The following is a 22067-nucleotide window of genomic DNA, read 5'->3' on the forward strand; positions in this document are numbered from 1 at the left end:
CTACAGACTTATAGCACTATAATTCCACTTTAACTGCCATGGTTCCATCCTATCTAATCCTGGGATTGGCAGTTGGAGGAGGGACTCTTATCATTCTGCATAAGAGAAACTATAGGATACAGGGTCCCACAGGATGGAACAATGGCAGACCAAGTGGAATAATAAAGCTATAATTCTGTAGTGTGAATTGGCCCAAGATCTAGCAGCCGAGGAAAAGACACTGTGAGTGCTGCAACAACAGGGAGGATATCAGCAGAAAAGCCATCCCTGTCAGGAGATAAGGCTACTCTGATGTCTCCTGAGCTGCTGTGGAGCTGGCAGGGCAGCTTAATCTCCTAAGAAGTATGGTTTTTGCTGCCATTCCCCACTGCTTCAGGCTGCTGCCACCGTGCAGAAATAATCCAGTTTCACATGGCTCAGTGCTATGGAATTCTTAGATTTGTAGTTTGGTGAGATAGTTAGCCTTCCCTGTCAGAGAGCTCTGGTGCCACACCAAACTACAGATAGCAGCAACCTCAGTTGAAAGGGGATGTATGCCGATGTGGGACATCCTCTGGTGTAAGGAACTGGGGAGAAGCACTGGCAACATAGAAAGTCCAGAGTATCCAATTAGGGACAGGCTGAGAAGGTGGAGGCCTGCCTGAGGAGCGGATATAAAAGGAAGAGTGAGAGAAAGCTGAGGAGAGTGCGTCAAGCCTGCAGAAGCAGGAGGGTGTTTTAAAAAACTGCCAGGAGGTGCAGTTAGGAATAGGGGTTCAGCTGGATGGGATTCAGACTCCCAATTCCGTGAAAGGACCTTTTAAAGGATGAAAGAAGTCCAGTGTCATTAAGGGAATATGTTCTGTGAGAACTAAGTCAGTGAGGGAATGTAAACACAGTACATGTGTAAAAGCAAAAGTAACTCATGTAATGTAACAACAAGCTTGAGAACCAGCCACTAAGAGAGATACAGTCATATGTTCTGAATGTAAATAAAGTTATTTGTTTTTCTTCATGTTCAACATGGAGTGGCCTGAAGTAATTTTACAGATAACAACAAACACGTAATAAAGCCACTTCAGTTAGTGAGAGGGTCGTCATTGTCACAGGAACCAACAGGTTTCTACCTTGAGACTGTGAAAAGGGGGGAGTGATCCATTTTTGCTGTCGCAGGAGGTAGAAACAAAGCTGTTTCTCCTCCTCCTCTTTCTCTTCCTCCTCCTCCTTCTTTACTTGTCTCTCACTCCAGACCAATACATACTAAAAACAACCAGTACATAATTCAAGATGGTTGCTTTAAAAATCATCTGGGTAGGCTTGCCAGAAGGTAGTGGTCTTTATTGTTATTTTAAACTCAGTGTACTCAGTTGATGAATCTTATCCAGCAGGTCTTCCCACAATAACTGTTTTGAGGAAAAATAGGAGACTGACTATTCTCCCTCAGAACTGACCATCAGCATAAATGTAATCTCAAAGGGACTGTTCAGACAACAAGCCTGTGTGGGTTTTAGATCAATCTGGGCATTACATCTCCCCTAGAGAACAGTAATTTTGGTGAGGAGCTGCAAGAACTCTCAGTTAGCAATTGGAAAAGCCCCTCACTGCACATTTCCCAGAGATCTCTTGAGAATAGCAATAGCAATAGCAAGTACATTTCTATACCACTTATCAGTGCACTTAAGCACTCCCTAAGTAGTTTACAAAGTGTAAGCTAATTGCCCCCAACAATCTGGGTACTCATTTTAGCAACCTCCTCAGAAGGATGCAAGCCCGAGTCGAGCTTGAGCCCTTTTGCTAGTATTGAACTCACAACCTTGAGGTTTGTGAGAGAGTAACTGCAGTACAGGCATTTAACCACTGTGCCACCAGGACTCTATGAGAAGGAAATTAAATAGCACATTTATACATTTTATACAGCTTTTATTGGTTTGTAATATGCTGCTCCTGTGTGCCTTCAAGTTGTTTCTGACTTATGGTGTCCTTAAGTCAAACATATCACAGCAGGGGTTTATTGGAAATATTTATTCAGAGGGGGTTTGCTTTTACCTCCCGCTGAGATTAAAAGAGGGTGACTTTCCCAAGTTTACTCAGTGGGTTTCATAGCTAAACTGGGAATGAAACCCTGTTCTCTAGAGTTGTAATCCAACACTCAAACCACTATACCACACACAGTGATTTATTTCCATGGAATACGCATTTCAGCCTCTTTGGATACCAATGCTTCTTTTTAATTGATGATATTATTAGCCACCGTACTACTAGAACAAAACATCACAGATTTGGAACAATTACTAAGGAAGGTCAAAGATGAAAGTTTAAAGGCAGGGTTAATGCTGAACATAACGAAAACAAAAATAATGACCACAGAAGAAATACATAAATTCAACCTAGATAATGAGGAAATCAAAATAGTTAGAGCTTTCATCCTTAGGATCAAACATGGATCAGAATGGAGATTGCAGTCAACAAATCATAGAATAGGAAAGCGAGTCACGAAAGAACTAGACAAGATCCTAAAGCAGTGGTTCCCAACCTGTCGGTCGGGACCCCTTTGGGGGTCAAATGACCCTTTCATGAGGGTCGAAAACACCTATTTAATTATAGTTATGAAGTAGCAATGAAAATAATTTCATGGGTTTGGGTCACCACAACATGAGGAACTGTATTAAAGGGTCGCGGCATTAGGAAGGTTGGGAACCACTGTCCTAAAGAGTAAAGACATACAAATGAACACTCAAGTTAGAATCATCCAAGCCACTGTATTCCCCATCTCCATGTATGAATGTGAAAGCTGGACAGTCAAGAAAGTGGATAAGAAGAAGATCAACTCATTTGAGATGAGATACTGGAGAAGAGTGCTGAGGATACCATGGACAGCCAAAAAGACAAACAAATAGGTCCTTGAACAAATCAAGCCTGCAATCTCCTTGGAAGCCACGATGATGATGATGATGATGATGATGATGATGACGATAATAATAATAACAATAATAATAATAATAATTTATTTGTTTATAGCCTGCCCAATCACAAGGAATCCGGGCGGGTTACAACAGTAAAACTATATTAAAAATACAATAAAATTCAAAATTAATGATGATCAAATTGAGGCAGTCATACTTTGGCCACATGATGAGAAGGCATGACTCATTGGAAAAGGTAATAATGCTAGGATGGATAGTAGAAAGAGAGGAAGGTGCAGATGGATAGACTCAGTCAGAGAAGTCACAGGCCTGGATTTGCAGGACCTAAGCAGAGCAGTGGAGGATACAGAACTTGGAGATGTCTCGTCACCATGGTGGCCATGAATCGGTGTCGACTTGAGGGCAGTTAACAGCAAACCACAAATCAGTTGATATCCCATTAGAAAATATATCTTCTTATAATCTTTCAGTACATGCAGATAAACAGGACTCAAAGTGAAGAGCTTGTCACCAAGGCAAATGTCATCAAAGATTAAGCCATTTGGAAATTAATTAAGTTAATTATTATCTTCTAATGCCTGGTGGCAGCAAGATAATGTGATTTCCAAATACTATTTGATCTGCAGGTGGAAGCCCTTTAGGATTTTTGCTTGCTCTTTGCACAATGAGTGGATGGAAGAAACATACCAGAAATGTGCTTATGGTAAAATTAAATGACTTTTCCTAAGTAGATGGACATCTGAGAAAAAGAGTTCAAGATCCCACATTGTGCTATGAGAGCATAAGTTGGTGACACACTGAGTTGTAGAGTAGAAGATATGGAATTAGAATAGTTGAATCTATTTCAACTAAAGATGGATTCAGCTCTGAAAATGAGTGATATGGCAGCAAAACATTTGCTATTCAGAAGGTGGGCTTCAAACACTTATAAGGCATAATTTTAGACTTAAGAATAAATCTGGAAGAAGTAAGTATATATTACGTTATATCTGACTCTATAAGCAGATCTCCATCAGATGGTAGTAGGAAAGGTGGTGGCTACATTTTAGTTTTCTATGTCAATGACCTCAGAGAGTTCTCCAGAGCAACAACTGAGTTTCTGGTATAACAGATTCTGATAGAAATTGCAATTTAATACTACACAGTTGCTAAATAAATAAATAAATAAATAAATAAAAAGGAGAGAAGACATTGGCTTCTAAATTTACATTCCTGATGATAGCAACACCAAAATTAACTTTGTTACTGACTCTTACCAATACTGATTATGCTAGATGGAGGCAGGAGAAAGATGATATTTCCCAGTTATATACAATCAGCTTCTTGTTCCTTATTGCAAATCAAGAAACAAAGAATTATTTAAAACACACACATGCCTACACCAATATGCAGCTAATTAATGTGCTCGCGAGGATGGAAGAAATATGCATAGTTTTGGAAGCAGAGGGCTTGGCTTCGATTGCTGTTTTGGAGGTGGAGAACGTAGAACAGAATCTTGTGAGAGTGAAAGATGCTGTTCTGAGAGGAGAACAATCCTGGATGAAGCATGTATAATTCTACTGAGGATATCAGTTTGTGAGTGGGAGATTGATTATTAAAGGAAAAACTGAATCTGGATCAAATTTGTACTGTACTAGAGGCACTCCTGTTGCAGAGACTGGAAGGGATGTATGAATTCAGCCACAAGACTATGGAAATGATCATAGTCACCAGACACAACTCAGGAAATAAACACTTTGGTTCCACAGGCACTGGCAGTTCTGCATAAGCAGAGTGCACAGCACAGCAGTTTCAGATGGGGTAGCGCACAGCTTTGGAAGAAGCAGAAATGATGCTGATGAGGACACTGGTTGAGGATATAGGTTAGATCTGGAAGAGCAAGTTATGGTTGCAGTGTAAATATTGGCTCTGACAGGGTTGATGGTTATGGTGTTAGAGGAAGAGATGAATTTGGTGCAGGTGGATATGTTTCTCAAGGGCCCTGTCTGCATGGGCCAAATAAACTAGCCACCCCTTGTCCTCTGAGTGGGGATTCTGAAGATATAGGGCTCAAACACCAGATTTGATGTGAACAAACCAGATGATGTCCACCACATTCATCACCAGAACCGGCTGTACCCCTCCCTCAATAATGAATTTTAAAAACTTACTTTTCACTCCATATCTTTTAGGAAGATCCAGAGCCCTCTGTTGTGATGAGGGGTGGCTGTTTAAAACATGTCATCTGAGCCACCTGGTGTGTCTGCCACCAGTCATTCACCGTGAGGTCAGAGCATGGCACCCAAAGAGACACATTTGCACATTACCATAGGAATTTTTTCCACCCAGCAAAGGTATTTCAAAATGCAAAATGACCTGCAGCAGAGCAAAGTGACCTGCAGCAGTGGTGGATGCATTGGGTGGCTCAGTGGGATGCATGTGAACAGCTGCCCAGTGTCACAATGAAGGGTTCTGGATTATTGTAATGGAGGGCCACATAACAGGGGGAAGTTAGGGCAGATCTGGGGCCAGGATACTCCAGGCTGTCCCCAGGAGATCCTGGCCTGTGGAGACAAGATCAAGGTCTGGTTACCTGTGCAAGTAGTAGAACCAAGTCAATTCCATCTCCAGCTGAGTCAATTAAATCAAAGCAGTGGTGCTGCTTCTGGCTAAGAAAGTGAAAGAAGTGAATGTAACTTTGGTAGTCACTGTCCCTTCCTCATATGTTTAGAAAGTCCAGTGCAAGGGATTCCTGTGCTGGTAACAACGTTCCCCAAAAAACAATGGAAGACTTGGCTCTGCTCCATTAGAAGAGGTTATGGTTCTTGTGTGGGGACAATCCAGAAGTGAGGATTGTTAGACTGCATATTAGAAAAGTCTAACAAAAGTATCAGGACTCAAGGAGGAAAAATCTCCAACAGTAGTACTTACTACTACTGAAATTTGTAACAATGCTGTTACAAGTAGCAAACTGACATGCTAGCTATTAACATATCTGCCTTCTTTAGGAGAGGAGGGGGTTGAATCTTGCCCCTTCCCAGTAGGCTCTGGCAAAAGCAAACTGCTGAAGCTTCTCCTAGCTTGTTTGTTCTCCCTCATTAGTAACTTTTTTCCATCTTGGCCACATTCTGATCTTGCTTGGCTACATGTGTGACAGTTTTCATCAGTGAAAAGTTGGAAGGTATGAAGTTGTAGATCTCAAAATTAATTGTCCAAAACTCTGGAAGAAATAATTGTCCAAAACTTTGGAAGAAATATTCTTTGAGTGCTCCATTCTAGAGGCCATCCCAACACTCTTCACTTCTGGTTCTGTTAGTTAGGGCTGTTGGGAATGGCAGTTCAACAATGCCTGGAGGCCTGTGTGAGTGCCACCCTTATATAGGAATAAGGGACGCCTTTATGCATTACCATAGGAGTCTTCTCCACCTGGGTATTTCATGTGTATTTTTTCCTCCCCCACTTACATGTTTTGCTTTTGCAATGAGAGGTGGAAAACATTAGTAGCCGCAAGGTGTTGTAAGATTATAGAAGGCATATGGAGCAAACCACATCTGAGAGGAGGAGGATGGATCCTCCCTCCAGATGTTGTGCACCTGACATTCTTCACACAACCCAGTAAAATTAGCAGAAGATTAACAAAGCAAATGAGTCTTGTTTAAGATTCCCCAGACACAGTGCTAAGCAAAAGCTGCTCTCATTATCCCCAACTGATACATACCTCTGAAATGAAAGGGAGTTGGTCGGAAGAAGGTGGGACAGGAAGAGATCTTCCTGGTGTTGACCCACAGTCATCAGACTTGGTGGCTCCAGATCAGGATGTGAACTGTGAAAGCAGCAACCAGGGAAGAAGAAGAGTTTGAGGAACAATTCCCAAAGCTGGTGGCTTTTATCACAATCCAACCCTCTCCAAATAACAAATCACCAAGCCTCTCCAAAGACATTGATTAAACCTTGTGCAAGCCAAAGCCGACAGTGGGTGCATCTACACTGTAGAAATAATGCAGTTTGGTACCAGTTTAACTGCTGTGGCTCCATCCTACAGAATCCTGGGATTTACTATATAGTTTTGTAAGGCACCAACACTCTTTGGAAGAGAAGGCTATAAAACTATAAATCTATAAGTTGTCTAGACTCCTGAGAACTGCAGCCCAACAATATCTGTTAGTTACCCGATTCTGGAGAAGGAAGACATAGTGGAACTACATGATGTCTCCTCCCTCACTCCCCAAAACCCACCAGTTGGCTGCTACAATCCCACCCACCCCCAAACATGGAAATTTATTGGCCAGTGGAGAGTGGGGGGCAGAGAAGGGCCCAGCTTTGTTCCTATAACAGGGACTGGGAGCTGATGTATAAGTATTTAAACAGGCAAGTAAATAAAAGTACTATACAGCACTAAAGGATTGAGAGCCAGCGTAATCTAGTGGTTTAAGCACTGGGCTGTGACTCTGGAGACCAGGCTTCAAATTCCATGGAAATTCCACTCACTGGGTGACCTTTTGCAAGTCACACACTCTCAGCCTAAAAGGATGGCAAACCTCCTTTGAAGAAACTTGCCAAGAAAACTCGATGATAGGTTTGCTTTAAACTTGCTATAAGTCAAAAATGACTCTGAGGCACACAACAACAACAACAACAAACAGGAGTCCTGTCCATTGTCCAGCTTGGCAACCTTGGGAGGGCCACATGTGTTCTACCCTTGATTTAGGTCATTGCCTGCTCTCTCTTTGTGTGACAAGAACCACAAGAACCATTTGGAAATAGGGACGAGTGAGAATTTTTGCTCCAGAATTTGCTCTAGAATTTCCCCAAATCTTGCCAATTCCTTCAGGTTCACAAGAATTTGAGATTTTAAAAGATCAAATGTGGCTTATTTGCCCATCTTGGCCCAGGGCCTTTCAGAACTTAACTCTTAAAAGTTTTGGTTTGAAATCCTGTGTATTCAACCACATTTATGATCGAATTCTGTTGCCTCCTCCTCCTCCTCCTCCTCCTCCTCCTCCTCCTCCTCCTCCTTCTGGGTTCCTCATCTTTAACACCTTTAAGGCAAGCTGAAGGCAAGTGCAACATGTCCATCTCCATACTGTGAACAACTGCATTTACTGAATTTTACCAGTGTAAAGAGATCAGAATGCTGGTTACATTTGTTTTTGAAGACTTTTCAAGAATTTGCAAACTTCAGGTGAAAGGTGGACAGAACTTGAGTTTTAAATAAATTTTGTGTGGGAGAAAGTGAAGCTAACACATGTCACCCTTGCTTGGAAATTTTGACCTGAAATTTTCCTTAGATTTATTTATATTAGCACTTCTCAAATTATGTGATGTGGCAGAGTGACAACTCCTCTTGTTCTCACACACACACACACACAGAGAGAGAGAGTGCCAGGAACTGGTATTGTATTGGTCCCATATCACAGGACAAACAGCTGATGACTTATGGACAGATGCTAGTCCACAAACTACCACTTTCGGTAGCACTGGTTTGCATCATTTTCTGATTGTTTGCTCCTTTCATGGCACTGGGCCACTGTTAGAATGGGGTAACTTGCCTCTCTTGAGTCACAAAAGCCTAGAAGTCCAGTCTGCAAAATATTCTGTCCTGCGTGTTATGAAGGAAGGGACAAGCTGATGAAACGATGAAACCCAGGAAAGGCAAAATGCAAAGGACCTCTCAGGAACCATTTTAGCTCAAGCCTATAATTGCTCCATGGAAAACAGGTTCAATTAAGCAACACAACATTGAGAATGCTTGCAAGCCAAGTGACTTTTTAAAAATTTAGATTACTTCATTGACATAAGGCTAGCTCTCTTTGATGCATTTTTGTCTGCATGTTTGGGGAAGGGGGAGGGAAAAACCAAACATGTTTAACATTTATGACTTCCAAATTATCATTATCTTGCAGCCAAGCCCAGACCTTCAGAGGTATATAAAGAGTAACCTCTGATGGACACATGAAAGGGGTTCCACTCTCTGCCTGCCTGCCCTCCTTTTTGGGATATCTGCAGCTCAGCTTTGCTTCAGCAACCTTGGTCTCGTCTCTCCACACAACACCATGACCCAACCATGCTGCAGCTCGGGATCTCTTAATGGAAGGCAGTGTGTCACATCTGCTTCAGCCATCAGCCGTGGATATAGGGGAGCCAACAGTTTGTCTTCTATCTGCTACACTGGAGCAGGGAGATGTGGTGGTTACAGCAACATCAGCCACTACAACATTGGCCGTAGCAGGAGACTTTCAGGAGGAAGCCTTGGAGGATATGGAGGAAGTTCTGGTGGATACAGTGCAGGCTTCAGGGATTTTAGTAGCTTGGGCTATGGTGCTGGGCCCTTAGGCTATGGACCTGGGCCCATAGGTTATGGTGCTGGTGTTGCAAGGCATGGGAGCTTTAGTAGTCACAGTGTAGGGGTTTATAGCCCAGGTGGAGGATTCAGCAGCCACAGCCTTGAAGGCTACGACACAGGTTACGGTGGTGGCTATAGAAGTAGTGGCTTCAGCAGCCGGAGCCTTGGTGGTGGCTGTAGCAAAAGGTATGGGAAAACAGGCTTCAGTAGCCGAAGTCTTGGTGGTGGTGTCTATGGCAAGCGAGGCCTTAGTTGTGGTAGTTTTACTTGTGGTAGTTTGGGCTATGATCCCATGAGCCGCTTTGGTGATGGAAGGGGGATCCATGCAGTGAGAATCAATGCAAACCTCTTGAGACCCCTCTGTATCAAAGTGGATCCAGAAATTTCCCGTGTGAAAGAGGAAGAACGAGAGCAAATTAAAACTCTCAATGACAAGTTTGCCTGCTTCATTGATAAGGTGAGGATCGTCATCTACAAATTTCATTTTAAAGAGTCTTTTGTAAATAGACAAAATAAAAACATCATACTGATCAAAGAGCCTGCAATTATATTTTCAGCTGGGCTTGAGTGGGGAAATGGAACAAAATAAACCATATTCTGCCACTGTGATTACATTTCCCCATCTTTTTGAAACATCTTGTTTTGTTGATCTTTTGCTTGTCTTACTAAAATCTTACTCCATCAACCAGTTAAACACCATTTGTTGTTGATCAGTCAATTTAATTTAAGCAATTGCATGTTAACAAAATTGCAGGATGGGCAGTTTTTCAAGTATTAAAAGAGCTCTGCAGAAAATGGTCCTTATACAGTAACTTATCAAAGTCAATATCTGGTGGGAAAATGTCCTTACAGGAATACACCAGAGGCATGTGGCCTTTATTTACATGTGTGCTTGCTACGGCATTGGTAAAAAGTATAAATCCATTGGCTTGTGTACAGATCCATCGATAAAAGCCTTATGGGCACAATTTTGAGATGTCATATCCACCGCACAGTGCTTCAGTTTGGCTCCAACAATCATGGAAACACAGAGACGTAGCCAGGATTTTAGGAAGGGGGGGGGGGTCCAGACTAAGTGCCACCATTATAATGGGGCTTGGGTGCAGCGGCACAGCAGCACACACCATTCATTTTTCTAATGGAAGGGGGGGGGGGTCCGGACCCCAAGATCCCCCCCCCCCTTGGCTACATCCCTGGGAAACATCAAGGAAAGTATAATAAAGACTGTAGAAAATGGAGTGGGGAAGAGGAATGATATGGCCTGCAGCAGTGCCTAACACACCATTATAGTATAGAGACAGAATGAGCAACTGCACCTCCAGGAATTCAGAGGACAAAAAATTGCTGGGTTGGCTCTTGCAGGGTATGGTACAGCCTCTAGTATTTTCTGATGGTCTACAGTGTTTTGGGCTCTTTACTTTTCAAGCCACTCTGAAGCAAGATATTCAGGATGCAGAAGTGCAAACAAATCACTCCAAGTTTTTCAGTGGAGCAAACTGGTGCCTTGCTCCTGTGCCCTTTTTTTCCACTCTCTACCTTGTGATTTTTTGGTGTTGCACTGGCCTATGGTGAAGGGGGAGGAAGATATATATGTTTTGATTCACTGTTGCAAGATTGCACAGATTCCATTCTACACTCTCTCCAGTAAACACCACTTTATTTGTATCCAGTAAACTGAGGCTTATAGCTGGCTAATGTAGCAGTGAATATAGCTACTATTCTCCCTTCTCTAGGAATTAAACAACACTGGGGAGGTTCACTGCAAAATAAATATGCCTAGGACTGTGCTGTAAATCTTGCTTTCTTATTTTTTTGCAGACCAGTTTTGTTTTAGTTCTACAATTTATCATTTAAAAGACAGTAAAAATCACCAGAGAATTGGTCTCTGACCCTGAAGGAAAATGTGATAGCATGATTAAACTTTGAATTGTGTTTGATGCTTTATTTTCCAGGTAATTCCCATCTATTTTCCAAAGGGGGAAAAAAAAAGATTCCCCATTCTCATTAACAGGCAGGACTCAAGGTCTTTATTTGCAGTTTGTACTGACATAGTATAATCTTGACACCCACTACAATTACAGGTGAGACACTTGGAACAGCAGAATAAACTTCTGGAAACCAAATGGGGCTGTCTGCAACAACAGGAACCCCAGGAGAGGAAAAGCATTGAACATCTGTTTCAGAAATATATTGCAACCCTGAAGAAGCAGCTGGAGATTTTGTTGAATGAACGGGAGCAACTCAAACTGGAACAAGTCAAATTCCAGGATGTAGTTGAAGATTACAAATGCAGGTACAATACACAGCAATAGGAAATAAAATTACATGCACAATCCTGACTTCAGGCGGGGGTAATACTCCCCACGCTGGTCGAAATACCTTAAAGGCACCAGATCCTCTCCTATTTTGGAAGCTAAGCAGGGTCAGATCTGGTTAGTACTTGGGTGAGATCATGGGAGACGGCCAACAAATACCTGGTGCTGCAGGATATATTTCAGAGGCAGGAACTGGCAAAACCACCTCTGAGGATTCCTTGCCTAGGAAAATTCATCCGGTCACCATGCATTGACAGGTGACTTGAAGGCACATTCATATACAGAACTCACCAGCAACAGCATATCAGAAATACTGACTGACACAAGTCTTCCTCCATTATATGCTCTATGGCCATACAAGGTCTTGATACCTAAAATTCCCCAGTACTAGTGCAGTGCTCTACCCAGGAACCCTGGAACTGATTTTAAAATACCAGGGTGTGTCTCAACATTGGTAGGCTGGTTGTTGTTAATTTTATCTGCTTGCAGGTAGACACAAGAGGAGGGCAAAGTAATTTCCCCATCTGCTGTCATTCATACATAATTAATTATGAAGGCATGTATAAGCACAATATGGACTTAAAAGTGCCATCCATGGGATTAGGGGAGTTATACCAAAGTAAGTGTGCCTAGCGTAGGTTGCAGACAGCTTTTATTATTTCTGAGATAGCTCAATGACAACAGTTGTCTCAATATTTTTTTAGTGCTTGGTCATTTTACACTTCTGGCTGGCAATGCCTAGGGAGGTTCGAATAGGAGCCTTGGTGGTCCAGTTTTGCTAGATCATGTTTTGCTAGCCTAGTCAAGCCCTCTTCCTGCCTTACAAACACTTGTGCTAGAGTCCATTGTTCTAATAGACAGTGATTCCTTGGGACTTTCCTATATTGTTAATGTTAAGCAGGGCATGTCACGCTCTCAGAGTTTTTAGTATCTCAATTTTTTCTACTGCAAGGTATGAAGGAGAAATCAATCGACGTCTGAGTGCAGAAAATGAATTTGTGGTGCTGAAAAAGGTCAGTAATCTTTGACTGTTAATGACATAAATGGGCAATGAAAATGACTAAAGGATTAGATGTAGAATAGACATCAAAGTCCTACATTTGGTAATGGGCTTCCTAGGAGCATCCAGTTGGCCATGTGTGGGGAAACAATGCTGAACCAGATAGAAATTCAGTCTTACCCATTGGTTTTTATTTATGTTCCCATGCAATCAAAAGAAAGGCCCTTGATGTTCACAGCACAATGAGGTTTTTTTAAAAAAGTGGTCTTCCAGATGTTGCTGAACTCCAACTCTTTTCATTCCTCAACATTGTCTATGCTAGCTGGGGCTAATGGGAGTTGCAATCTAACAATATTTGGAGGGTCATACATTTCTTACTCCTGTCTTATAATGATGTAAGCCACTTTAAATATTTTCTAATAAAGTGGGACATGCATTTACACCATACATATTGTAGGTCATTCTTACATTGCAGTTTTTTCTATATATTTTTAATTGCATTTCCTAAATCTATATAAACACAGATCTCATTCAGATGTCTATCAAATGTAAAAGCAATGTGGTGCTTCTTGTGAAAGCTAGAGAACATTGCAGTGAGTCACAGCACATATTTCAATGGAGCTTACAGTCAGAAAGTATAGCAAGAGCTACTTGAAATGAGAGAAAAATACCCACCATTACCAGTCACATATTTTGTTGGATAATCTGGTGGTATATAATTCCTGAAAGACAGTAAGCTAATGAAATGGATCTCTATGTTTGATTGTACCCCTCCTATCTTCTACCTCCAGTTGGGACATCTACAGTTTCTGTGGACTCTTATGCATGTCTGCTTAAATATAGTTCTTCTGAAGAGGGCAGTTGTATACCACAGGATAAGGAATCACACAGCCTTCTCAATGTTGTTAGACCACAACTTCCAACATTTCTCACCAGTGTTTATACTAGCTAGGGCTGATGGGAGTTGTAGGCCAACAACTACTGGAAATGCATAATTACCCCATTTAGTATTTGGGACTGAAGTCTTAAGTGCTTTAATATTGTGAGTACAAAGGGGAAGATTTGGATTTTATTGTTCACTGCACCTAAGTCTTGACTGAACATGTGAAGATCTTCTTGTACATAATTTCTTTCTTTTTCTTCAAACGGTTTATTTATAATTGATGCCAACAACATTGACTATGTCATGTCTTTCAGGATGTGGATTGTGCCTATACTGGCAAGGTGGAGCTGGAGGTGAAAGAGGAAGCCCTAAGACAGGAATTAGAGTTCCTCAGATGTGTCTACGATGCGGTAAGCAAGCATCCCCACCCCTGACCAACACATGTGGGACTAAATTCTATTGCTGGTCCTAACTAGAGTAGGCCAAGTAAATCAACAATAATGTAATTTCTGTTAATTTCTTGGGTTTGCTGTACTTAAGATTAACATTTGGATTTAGGTTGTGGCTTGTTCTTGCTTTCTCTTTTTGTTCTGAAATGGTTGTGTTACTCCCATGAATTTCTTTCTGCCATGCTTTGCACCAAACACTGAGAAAGGGGGAAAGTCACAAAAGATGCCCCTCCCTTTTCCCACAACCCAACATGAAATGATGAGAGTGGGGGAACCCTTACATCTCACTCAAAGGGACCCAGGTAAGGGAAGATACTGCCTGATTTAGACAAAGCAGATTTGATGTGAGTCTTGATGTCTCTGCCTTCCCCAGAGATGAGTGCAAAGTGATCCAATATTTCCTTTTCTCCCTCCCTTTTTGTAAATTCTAGGGGTCCAGTGGAAAAAGGGCTGTTATTGATAACTAAAGATGCTTGGCTACTCAGGAGAGATGCTGGTGAAATTCTCCTGATCCAGAATTAGAAATGAATTGCTAAGACTTGTGATTGACAGTTCATGAAAAGAACAGTCAGTCACTATGAAACTGTTCACATTCCATGACATTATTGTTTGTGACGTGACTTTCAGTGTAAGATGAAAGCTGTGTATATTGCACCTGAGTCTGACACGGGCACACTGTAGTGACATTTAGAGGTCACTGATGTGTTTTGCCCATCAGCTAAAAGGTGCATTATCGTAACAGGGTGGTAGCAGGAACAACACATTGTCACCTGATAAGTACCGGCCAAATACCCTTTGATCCTGTTAAAATTCTGCTTTTTAGCTGCATGTGGTAAAAACCTTGGAGATGGGCCCTTGTTATGTCACAAGAGATGGGCCCTGGTGAGGTTACAAAGGTCATCCTCTGGTTATGTCATTAAGCCTAGCAAATTAAACATGTACTATAGTTTTCAAGGCAGTATCCTTACACTAAAATTCTCTCACACATCTTAAGAACTTAGCAATAGTAAAAGCAAGCACATTTCTATACCACTTACTGGTGTACTAAGGAGTTTCCAAAGTGTAAGCTACTTGCCCCCAACATATGGAAGTATGCCAGGATGAGTCAACCTGGAGCCCCTGGCTAGTATTGAACACACAACCTTGTGGTTTGTGAGTGAGTGGCTGCAGCACAGGCATTTAACTACTGAGCCACCACGTCTCCCTAATAAGAGAGTCCAGGTCCTTAGATCTGAGATCTCTACCCATGGATTCCTACTGGCTGTTGTTATTGACAAAAGTCATTGCTATCCAGAGACTGCCCGAGGCAAAAGTCAAGATGGCATGCTTCCCCATCCCAAATGGTTAAAAATCTTTTGAAACAATGTATTGGCAGGAACTGGAAAGCCTACAGACAACACCATCTGACACCAGTGTTGTTGTGTCTATGGACAACAGTCGAGACCTGGACATGGAGGGCATCATTGAATCTGTGAAGTGCCAGTATGAAGAGATTGCCCAGAGGAGCAAGGATGAAGTCAATGCCCTGTATGAAACTAAGGTAAATTCCCCAAATGATTACCTGTGAGTGGTATTGGTTACCACTGAAATTGCATCACTGGTGGGCAGGCTTTAGGCTTGATGGATTCAGTGCTTTTCTACTTGATCCACCAGCCAAAAACCAGGTGCAAAAGACACAGACTCAGAATGAAAGAATCCTGAGGCTGGCAATTCATTTGGGATTATAATTCATCACTTATATTTATCTCCTGTCTTTCCTTCAATGAGCTCAATCTGACATATGACATTGTCCTCTTTCATGTAAAAATGAACTATTATTTCTAGAGACTCCTGGATTTGGCCCGCAAAGGGAGATTTGGCCCCTAAAGGGTGGATTGCTTCTTCCAGAAATCTCTAGGAATAACAGTTCACTTTTTCAGTACATTGCATCTCTCTTCTCCTCCAAGCTGCTTAACACACACACACACACACACACACACACACACACACACACACACACAGCATTCCCAGCACAAAATGAGCTCCCAGACTTCTTGCAGTTGTCCAGTCCTGAGCTAAATCTACTTTCTATCTAATTCTATAGTTAGATTAGTTGCGAAAATAAACTCATCATCTGTCTTTCCCACATTTTAGTACAAAGAGCTGCAGAGTACCTGGGGGGATTATTGCAACAACCTGAGTAGCAGCCGCCATGAAATTCAAGAACTGACCCGCCTTATCCAGCGATTGAAGGCTGACATGGAAAATGCCAAAAAACAGGTGAGCTGGTGTGGCTGGAGATGAAGAGAGGGAGAATAAGAAGAAATAGTGTATAGTTATGGTTTTGTCCAAATATTTAGGGATTAGTTCATCATTCAGTATAAAAAGAAACAACTTAAAATGAGAAGTCAAAGGCTTTCATGGCCAGCATCCATAGTTATTGTGGATTTTTCAGGCTATGTGGCCATGTTCTAAAAGAGTTTATTCCTGACGTTTTGCCAGCATCTGTGGCTGGCATCTTCAGAGAATGCAGGCCTAGAAGAGAGCTGTATATATATGCTGGTGAAACGTCAGGGATAAACTCTTCTAGAACATGGCCACAAAAAACTAATTTAAAATGAATTTGTTAATTTGTAAAACTGATTTTCAGTTTTAAAGTATGAGGTACACATTTAAGAAAGTTGGGGCAAAATCCAGGATCCAGCCTATGCTCTCTGTGCACCATTGCTCAAATACAGTTTTCTGTGTGCAGGAGCATCATCAGGGTGGAGGATAAGATGGATGCTATGTCAGTGGGACAGTGAATCTGCTATGGATCTTCACCTAGACTATGAAGGAACTATCCAGGTTGCTGAACCTATTTGGGATAGGGTTCACAACCTTGGATAGCTCTTTCAAAGTTCAGACTAAAGCCCAATATGGATTCACAACTCCAGTAAAGTGTAAGCCATCAGTCCCTGCTGCCAGGACAGGAGGACAATATATGAATCTTGCATGTAGCGCAGAGGACATAGGAAGTACAGGAAGGACAACATGGAACCAAATCATCCCTCTAGTCTTGGTGAGAAATATCAAAGCATTAATTCTGTAGAAATCTACATTCTTTATAGATACTTTGATCATGTTAAAAGACAAGGCCTCAAAGATCAATCATAGCGAGAAATAGATTTACAAGACATTTCTTGGATTTTCTTCTGTTGTTCCTATTAAAATAACATATTTTTTTGTTATACTGCATTTCATTGCAACTCACAACTGTATTTTAGTCACAGTTCTTTTTCTTATGCACAGTGGAAAGACTTCAGTTACAGTTTGAACACTATTATTCAGCCAACTAACTTTACATCCTGTTAGGGAATCCAGTAGACCTGGCAAATGTGCGAAATATTTTGAGAATTTGAATGTCCCGAAATTTAGAAGAGCTTTCATGTCAGCAAGGTTTAACATCTTACCCTCAGCAGTCCTGGAGGGCAGATTTAAAAAGATCCCTTACGAACACAGATACTGTCCTTGTGACTCAGAGGAAATCGAAAATATTAATCATGTACTCTTTGGCTGTTCTTTGTATACAGAAATACGTGCTTTATATATAACACCAATTGTGCTGCAGTTTCCAGGCAGACAAGAGAAATTTTATACAAATTTTCTACTAGCAGATCAGAAGGAAGATATAACGCAAGCAGTTGCACAATTCTTTGCAGCTGCCATTGCAAATCGTAAACAGTTTGTTAAACAGATGTAATATGTTATAATATAATCTCAAAATCTGTACAGAGGGCTTGATTTAACGGTAAAATTTGTAAATTAGTAATCAATTGCATCTGATTAATGGCACTTTGTAGTTTAACTCTTGCTTGGATAGGGGATATGTTTGTGAATTTTGAACCAATATGTCATGAATGTGGTCCTCTTTTACATAATATGATAGAGTTGTTTGCGAGGTGATGGCAGCCTACTCATTGTTGTGTGTTTGCCTGATCATGCTGTCCTATCATTGCTTTTTATCCTTACTTTTTATAGACTGTAATTTGTTTATATTCTCTAATCTGTTGTGTTTTAAACTGGAATTTTGTAATTGTGCTGGCCAAATGGCCGTAATAAAGTTATTATTATTACACTATTATTCTAGTTAAGGATTAGTCTGTAGCAAACTTTGTGATATGGAAAATCTAGATATTGATGTATCCCAAGTTATCGGATATGAGGAACTGGCCATTTTCGTCCTCTGTCTATCAAAGAATGGCATCATGATTGTCCCCATTGGCTATCATTGTTTCTTTCTTCCTTAAAAGCTTGCCAGGGTCTAGCAGCCAATGGCCTAGGGGCCAGTACATTGACTAGCACTGCTTTATATTACAGAGTCTGAAAGACCTCTCTGGCACTGGCTCATTCACAGTGTACTTTATGAACAGAGAGCACGGAGTCTATAGTAGGATAATATTTATATCAAATGTTTACTCTCTGCTATCCTTCTATAGGCATCTGAAGACCTGTTTGTTTCAGCACTCTTCTTCTCAAGGGGAAAAGGTTTTTCAAGGGCTATGTTGTTTGCATTTGTTGTTCTTTTAACTTATTTGTTTTAAATTTTGTTGATAGTTGTATTCTGTTTTTAACATGCATGTGTGTGTGTCTGCATGGCTTCAAGTCTCCTGTTGGCCGATGGTGACCCTGTGAATTTCACAGGGTTTTCTTAGGCAAGGAAGACTTAGAGGGATTTTGCCAGTTCCTTCTTCTGGAATATAGCCTATTTCAGCTGGCATTCATTGGTAGTTTCTCATCCAAGTATTGACCAGGGCTGACCCTGCTTAGCTCCCAAGATTAGATTGGATTTAGTGCCTTTAGGGTGTTTAAGCCCTATTTTAAGCATTTCCATGGCCTGTTACAGACTGCCAAAATAAAGCTGCTTCGGGTCTCTTTGGAGGTATGCTATTTACATGATACATCGGTCCTAAGAGTCCGGAGGTCACGCCAAAGCCACACTCCATTCCTAAGCACTAGAGTGCAGCTTTGGTGCAGCTTCCGGATTCTTAGGATGCATGCATCATTTAAGCAGCATACCTCCAAAGAGACCCAAAGCAGCTTTATTTGGGCAGTCTGTAACAGGCCCATGATTATAAAATTGCTTCAGTTGTAGCTGTTTTAACTTTTGTAAGCTGCCTTTAATACCAGACTAGAAAAGAATTAGGATCACCACCATCACATGTTGAAGCTTCCTTGTTCAGTACCACCTAGTTGCCTCTGTGGTTATGCACCTAACATCACAAATACTAGTTGAGAAGAACCACATGCCACCCCACTTATCTTATCTGATTTCTACAACAGCTTTTCTCAACATGGATTGAATTACAACTCTCATACCTTTCCACCAATATGGCCAAATGGTAGTTCAACATACCTGGATATGAAGGCTGTACAAGTGTCCCAGGAAAGCAACACCTGGCTGCATCTCTTCTTAAGGTGTTACTAATGATTTAATTAGATTAAGCAAAATTCCCACAGAATGGCTAACCTTTTAAACTATGTGTCCTTTCAAGGTGGAAGCACTGCAGGTTGCTCTTGCTGACAAAGAGCAGCAGGGTGACTGCACCCTGAAGGATGCCAAGGAAAAACTGGCTGAGGTGGAGAAGGCCTTGCAGACAACTAAGGATGAATTGACTTGCTTGCTGAGGGACTACCAAGAATTGCTGAATGTCAAGATAGCTTTGGATATTGAGATTGCAATGTACAAGTCACTTCTGGAAGGAGAAGAAAGCAGGTGGGTCGAAAATATCTGCCCAGACATTGCTAATTTCTTTGATGGAATGCCACATAATGTTGTATTTGGAATGCTGATGATTAGTGTAATCAGGAAATGCTGAATTCATTAGCTGGTATTTGGAATTCAGGAAGTAGTACTGTATAAATTATCCTAAAAATTATAGCTATATTTTAACTAATTATGAATTCTGGAATGTGGCCAATGAAGATATAAAATATGAACTGTGCAAGTTTATATACAAGACTGGCTTTTAAATACATCAGTACTCTTTCATTGATACTAGTACAATTGATCCCCCCTTTTTTTTAAAAAAAAAAAGAAAAAGAAATATTGCCTATTTCAGAATTGTTATACCATTTCCTTTTAGCTTTCTGGGACACATGGATTTTTTTAACAAGTATATCTTCTCTTTCCTCCACAGGATATGTAATTCTACACCTGTGAACATATGTAAGTAACTTTTAGAAGGACCCTATGAAAAAAAATGTCAATTCCTAAAGTCCTAGAAGTGTGCATGTGTGTGAGTAATAAGCAACATCTTCTCTCTTGCTATAGCTGTGACAGGTGCCTCCAACCTGTCTGGTGGAGGTCACTTTGGTGGAGCTGGATTTAGAAGGAGACACATCAGCAGCCCTGGAACTGGAGGGCATGGTGGTAGAAGAAGACACCTCGGCAACAATGCAAGATTCAGCTCTAGAAGTGGACATCTTGGATGCAAAACTGGATACAGCTCCAGGAGCGGAGGGAACCTCACTCGATGCACAATGAGCTCTGGCTTTGGTAAATGCAGCACCAGCACTGTGGTGCCATGTGGTGAACCGAGAGATTGTGTCCCAGTGAAAATAGAAAGTATTGGAGGTGGAGGCTGTAGTTCTAGGAGCAGAGGGTCCAGTAGAAGGAGTGAGGGTTGCAGCCCATGCAGGCCACACCTGTCATCAACTGGTGGGATTTGTAGTACAGGGAACTTTGTTGTAAGCAGCAGCTACACCACGCATGGCACAACTAGTGGTGCAGGAGAGGGATACACCACTGAGCTTTACTAGAGCAATGTGTAAATGGCATCTCAAAGTTCTTCTCTCTGTCTTTGGATAACTTTCTTTCTTTCTTTCTTTCTTTCTTTCTTTCTGGAGAACAATTTTGGTAATTTTTTCAGGGGTAAAAAAAATCTGCAGTTTATCTTTAGGAGAAAAAGAAATTGTCATGGGTTTCTTCTCTTTTCCCCATTTTTTTCTTCTTTGCTGCTGGTGAAGAGGCAACAGCAAAAAAGAAAGAAAATACTGTTGCTTTCTGCAGTGCTCTGGATCTTATATCATTCCATGGCATTTGAGAGTAGGGGAGGGATGGCAGCTTGCCAGAGAAACTGTTACTGGAAATATTCAGGGGAAAAATTTTTGCTATTTGCTATTCATTTTCTAGAATGGGATGGACATCAGTAGAGGGTCTATCAGTCACTCTCCCCAGTTTCCACTCTTCCTCAGATTTCTGCAGCCACACTCACCCTTTATTTCAAATCTTGAATTGGAAATATGTTTGCCCCCAAATAAAATGTATGGGGCAAATGCCTTACAATGGAGAAATGTGATCCCTTCCTGAGGCTTCTAGGGGCTTGGTTTTCCATTGGGGGGCTTTTTCTCCCACCAAGAATTATGTGTCTAGCGGAGACATAAGCACCAGAATCTATACAGTTTCTACCCGTTTGAAAAATATGATAAAAAAGAAAAAAAATCTACACAAACTTCGGGGGGGGGGGGGGGGGGTTGCCTGAAGAATTTTTAGCTATGTTTGTTCTAACTGATGTAAGTTTCTTTCAGTCCCAAACTGGGGGAAAGGGGGGATACAAATAAATATAAAAACAATGACAACAATAATTCCAGTTTAGCAGCAGCTTCAGTATCCCTGGTTAATGGGTCTACTGTGAGCTCTACTGGTATTGGCAGGTCTGTCAACATCATGGAGGAAGTGGGATGCAGATCCAAAACTGGAAGCTTCCAGCACCAGGAAGCACTGCCAAGTGGGGTATGGAAGGCACTGCCGTACCATCAGATAAAGTCTAGGCCCTGTTTGGTTGGGAGGGTGTGTATTTCCCCTGTCTGCTAGTGGAAAGAACAACAATTATGCATCAAGCTAACTGGTTTTAAAAAGTTGCCAATGACAAGCGATCTATGCTCAGTCCAAATATTTCCCCTCTCATGTGACTCCACTTCTATGAGCAGGGTTGAACAAGATGCACTTTCCGCCTGCTCTTTCTGGGTGTTGCAAGTTAGGATGTTGCAAATCTCTGCAGTATGGACTTTTGTATCCCCTACTCTGTAGACACTTTCTGTGATTTTGGGAATTCTTGCATCGACACTGTAGAAAGAATGCATTTTTAAGTGCTGTAGCACCATCCTATGAAATCCTGGGATTTGTACTTTTACAAGGTCTTTAGCTTTCTCTGCAAAAGAGTGCTGGTGCCAAT

The 22067-nt window shown here is 41.4% G+C and overlaps 1 protein-coding gene across 1 annotated transcript; it reads left to right on the top strand.

Annotated features, from left to right (window-relative positions):
- The first annotated feature begins 8935 nt into the window (after positions 1 to 8935).
- Positions 8936 to 20652, top strand: LOC149322604 (keratin, type II cytoskeletal 7-like). The gene is made up of 9 exons (XM_089529438.1): positions 8936 to 9682; positions 11307 to 11518; positions 12493 to 12553; positions 13738 to 13833; positions 15248 to 15412; positions 16006 to 16131; positions 19386 to 19606; positions 20031 to 20059; positions 20165 to 20652. The coding sequence occupies exons 1-9, from the start codon at positions 8936 to 8938 to the stop codon at positions 20650 to 20652; spliced, it is 2145 nt and encodes a 714-aa protein (XP_089385564.1).
- Positions 20653 to 22067: the final 1415 nt, after the last annotated feature.

Source organism: Sceloporus occidentalis, unplaced genomic scaffold (genome assembly GCF_023333645.1).
Source record: "Sceloporus occidentalis isolate IW3139 unplaced genomic scaffold, rSceOcc1.0.p SCAF_1, whole genome shotgun sequence".
In the NCBI taxonomy this organism is placed as follows: domain Eukaryota; kingdom Metazoa; phylum Chordata; class Lepidosauria; order Squamata; family Phrynosomatidae; genus Sceloporus; species Sceloporus occidentalis.

Bases quoted from the DNA above. Each gene is read 5' to 3' on its own strand.
- LOC149322604 (XM_089529438.1), top strand. From the start codon at position 8,936: ATGACCCAACCATGCTGCAGCTCGGGATCTCTTAATGGAAGGCAGTGT. The intron at 13,834-15,247 runs GTAAGCAAGCAT...ATGTATTGGCAG, and splicing joins TCAGATGTGTCTACGATGCG to GAACTGGAAAGCCTACAGAC. The intron at 19,607-20,030 runs GTGGGTCGAAAA...TTTCCTCCACAG, and splicing joins CTGGAAGGAGAAGAAAGCAG to GATATGTAATTCTACACCTG.